The 4,273-nt window shown below is 48.1% G+C and overlaps 1 protein-coding gene across 1 annotated transcript in view; it reads left to right on the plus strand.

The window, feature by feature from the left end:
* ATRN (attractin) overlaps positions 1-3,403 on the plus strand; it is a gene marked incomplete at its 3' end in the record, with an annotated part of 210,107 nt that extends 206,704 nt beyond the window's left edge. Inside the window, exons 23-24 of the mRNA XM_015416364.1 lie at positions 1,943-2,021; positions 3,246-3,403. Of these exons, the coding sequence (XP_015271850.1) occupies positions 1,943-2,021; positions 3,246-3,403 (237 nt within the window). The remainder of the gene's footprint in view (positions 1-1,942; positions 2,022-3,245) is intronic.
* Between the last annotated feature and the right edge of the window lie 870 nt (positions 3,404-4,273).

Below are 4,273 nucleotides of genomic sequence, written 5' to 3' on the forward strand. Positions count from 1 at the left end.
TACCATACATATTTTTTAGAAATGATTTGGAAAATATTTGAACACCTTGTCCTAAAATATTTTATTCATCATGTTAAAATAAAACGTTCCAATTTTTTTCTTTTCTTTTTTCAATTTTTCAGAAAAAAAAGTTTCTGTCCCCCCCAGAACCCCCCGGGGGGGGGGGGGACGGGTTTTTTCCCCGAGCTCCAAAATTTCTGGAAATTTTACATCTCTAGCAAGGACTGCTTTTGAACAGGTTCTCCCTTCCCTGGGAGTTGAGTCTGCCAAGGCTTACAGCTCCTCCCATTGCCTGTGCAGGAGCTGCAGTCTGGCACTCCATCTTCGCTCCTGCATAGTCAGCCTCCGGCGTGCCCTGTGTCTGGGGCACTCAGAAGAACTGGGTGGGGAGTCTGGCCTCAGAGTGTCTGCAACTGGGGGTGCTGCTGGGCCAGGCTCAGGGTCGGTCAATCCTGGCTGCACCTCCTGTGCAGCTGCTAGGGACTCTTCCTCCTCAGGTGCTGTTGAGGGTTCGTCTTCTGGGCTGACTCCAGAGGAGGCTGGGCTGCTCTCTGCCTCTTCCTCATCTGAGGAGTCGTCAGCCTCAGCAGAGCCAGGACCCACGACAGGGTGCCTGGTTTGATCCCCGGCATCTCCAGGTGCAAAGGCAGCAGATGATGGGAAAGACCTCCACTTGAAACCGAGGAGCTCTCTCTCAGTCTGAGTAGACAATACTCACCTTGATGGACCCGTGGTCTGATTCAGTGTGAGACAGCTTCACCTGTGACCGCTTTCTGGTTTTTCCAGAGGGGGAACGGTGTTTTGAAGGGAGGCCAACCCTGGGCTGAACTAGTGACATTCCTCGAGACAGATTTTCTCCTGTAGAACTAAAAGAGTCGACTATGAACCAGCCCTAGCTTCCCGTGCCATGCTTAATTCTGGTGGGTCGCCATGTTGGTCTGAAGCAACAGAACAAAGTCTGAGTCCAGTGGCCCCTTTAAGACCAACGAATTTTAATTCTGGGCATACGCCTGATAGCTTATACCCAGCTTATATCTCCCCCTGAGAGCCTGGCGAGCCATGGAGAGGGGCTGTGGCTCAGTGGTAGACCCTCTACCTGGCATTCAGAATGTCCCAGGTTCAATCCCCGGCATCTCTCGTTAAAAAGACAAGGCAGGAGGTGATGGGGAAGACCTCCCCCTGAATGTCTGGAGAACCATGGAGAGGGGCTGTGGCTCAGTGGTAGAGCCTCTGCTTGGCATGCAGAAGATCCCAGATTCAATCCTCAGCATCTCCAGTTGAAAGGACCAGGCAGGAGTCGATGAGGAAGACCCCAGCCTGAGACCCTGGAGAGCTGCCACCGGTCTGAGTAGACTGTACTGAGCTTGGTGGACCAAGGGTCTGATTCAGTGAAGAAGAGGAAGGAGGAGGAGGAGGAGGAGGAGATTGGATTTATGCCCCTGCCCCTCACTACCCAAAGGAGTCTCAGAGCGGCTTACAAACTCTGTTCCCTCTCCCTCCCCACAGCAGACACCCTGTGAGGCAGGTGGGGCTGAGAGAGCTCCGACAGAAACTGCTCTTTTTCAAGAACAGCTGTGCCAGAACTACGGCTTGCCATAGCTTCAAGTGTTCCTTCCCTCTCTTGACATAACTAGCGCCCAGTGCTATTCAACATCTTCTTTCACTGCTGAAAGACTTGGACCAGGCCAGTAAAGTTATAAAATTTTGCAACTTTTGCAAATTTTGCACATTTTGAGATAAATAATATAACACTGTAGCAAACCCTCCCCCCCCCCAATAGCTTGTGTGATGTTCTTCCCTGGCAGAGGCAAAGAGGCTGAGTCCAGTGTGCGGACCCCAGTTGACCTTTTTTCTTGTCTAAGCCACACCGACACTGTTTTAATGGCAGCAGCTTTGTTTCAAGGCATTAATACTCTTTTTGTTTTCTGTCCTCTCAATTCAGCAAAACAGAGACCTGGACATGTTCATCAACGCTTCAAAGAACTTCAACCTCAACATCACCTGGTCAACAAGTTTTGCAGGTGAGGGCTTAATCCTTCCTGGCCCTCCCCCTACTCCTACTGAACTAGAAATGCCCCCAAAGTGTAATGTATACGTGGAATTAACTGCGGCAGGAAGTGGTGGCAGGCAGTGTCCCCTCTAAGCTGAGTTTAGTGTGAGCTAGCTCACAGTTTTTTAGCCTCCAGCTCGCACGTTTTTGTCTCAGCTCAGGAAGGAGGGCTCCAGAGCAAACTTAATTTATGCAGCAGCCGAATGGCTCGCTCACAACTTGAATGCCAGTCGCTCACCAAGTAGAAGTTTTGCTCACAAGACTCCACAGCTTGGAGGGAGCATTTTCACAGGTGTGTGTGTGTGGGGGGGTAGTGAGCGCGAAAGCTAGACGGGACGGTTGTGAAGTGCAGTTGGGTACAAGGGACAGGGGGTTCTGTTTGAGCTGTCTATATCTTTGGATTCTCCCTCCAGAACCTCAGTTCTGACACGGTCCTGAACTAGCCTGGAACATGATTATATCTCAATGAACAAATCGCTGCCAAAGAGAGTGTTGTTGAGAGTAACTCTGTCCAGGAGTCTGACACCGAGTGAGTGGTGACTAAAAAAAACAATCTAATTAATAACGAATAAAGTCCCATCTAGTCCAGCATTCTGTTCACTCAGTGGCCGACTAGCTGCCTCGAGGAAGCAACAGCTGCCTCTGGTACTAGAGGGAGTAGATATCCGTCATGACCAATAGCCATTGATAGCCCCGTTGTCCATGAATTTGTCCATTCCCCTTTTAAAGTTTTCCAAGCTGGCGGCCATCACCGTATCCTCAGGCCTCCTGCTTCCCCAATCTCTTCATTTCCCCTTACACGCACACACCCCAGTGATTTTTTTTGGATATGGTCACTTACTCAATGGTGTAACAATTTATGTTGAGGCATAATTTTAATATCGCATAAAGGTAGCCTGGGGAACAAATTATCCCGAATGCCATCGATCTGGGTTTTACCTCTTGAATGCTCAGGCGGGCTGCCGAAATGTTAACTTTTTTTAATAACAGTAGTTCGTGGGATTTTTTTTTCCATCGACGGCAGTAAATGAATCTGAGCTCAGCGTTTCCTTGTTTAGATGGAATTGTTCGTTTTATTATCCGCCTGTGTTGCCGTATAACGAGAGGGATAACGGGACCCTCTTGGACTATCACCGAGCATCCGTGCTGAAAAGCAGACTTTGACTGTCTCTTTTTTCCTCCCGCTCCCGGACAGCTGGCACTCAGGCAGGGGAGGAGATTCCTGTGGTTTCCAAGAGCCAGATCAAGGAGTACAAAGACAGCTTCTCCAACGAGAAATTTGATTTCCGCAACAATCCCAACATCACTTTCTTTGTCTACGTCAGCAACTTCACTTGGCCGATAAAGATACAGGTAAGAGTCCCCCGCCGCTTGGCCAGCCGGAGAGAATAACTGCTAACAGAAAAAAACCCCACTGTGATAAAGACGCTAAGATAAATAATGCTGTACCACAGTAATAAAAAATATGCTTTTTAAGGTAATAGAAAAATACAATAATATGTGCAATATTTTTAACAATCTATTGTGCAGAGCTAAAATATGAAGAAATTAATGCTGGCGGCGCAAAAGATGTTGATGTTAATGATGCGCTCCAGAATGTCCCGTGTCGTTTCGTAGTTCCTCCTCCTGAACAAAATTGTATCATTTGTCTCCACTTCTTGTCTTATTTACAGAGACAGAAGTAAAGCTAGACGCCTGTCTATTCCTTCATCTTTGATCATAAACAAAGCGCAATTGCGAGCTAAAAGTTCATTTCGGGCAAAATACAGTCAAATGGAATAACTGGACTGAAAGATCGTTTGAGAGTATAGCCGTGTTGGCCGGCTATAGAACAGCTAGTCTGGGGGCCAGGCGCACTTTAGGGACGAACACGATTTTTCGGGGTACGAGCTTCTGAGACTCTCAAAATCTATTCCAGCAATCTATCCCAGCGAAATCGATCCCGACACTGAAAATGTTGTTGGTCTCTAAGGTGCATCGGGACTCGGATCTAGCTGGCCCCCTGACCTGGTGGAATGATCTCCCGCTAGAGATCAGGGACCTTTTACAGTTCCGTGGAGCCTGTAAGACGGAGCTCTTCCGCCAGGCTTTCAGGAGACTATGTTGGAGAAGGAGAGATCACGCGACAGACTGTGGTTCGTTAGGAAAGCAACCACGGTGTGATAACCGAGTCGTGGTTTAAACAATTAGAAAAAATATATATTTGTAATGTGTCCAGTGTAT

This window comes from Gekko japonicus, unplaced genomic scaffold, assembly GCF_001447785.1.
Source record: "Gekko japonicus isolate JY-2015 unplaced genomic scaffold, Gekko_japonicus_V1.1 scaffold1256, whole genome shotgun sequence".
NCBI classification, from domain to species: Eukaryota; Metazoa; Chordata; class Lepidosauria; order Squamata; family Gekkonidae; genus Gekko; species Gekko japonicus.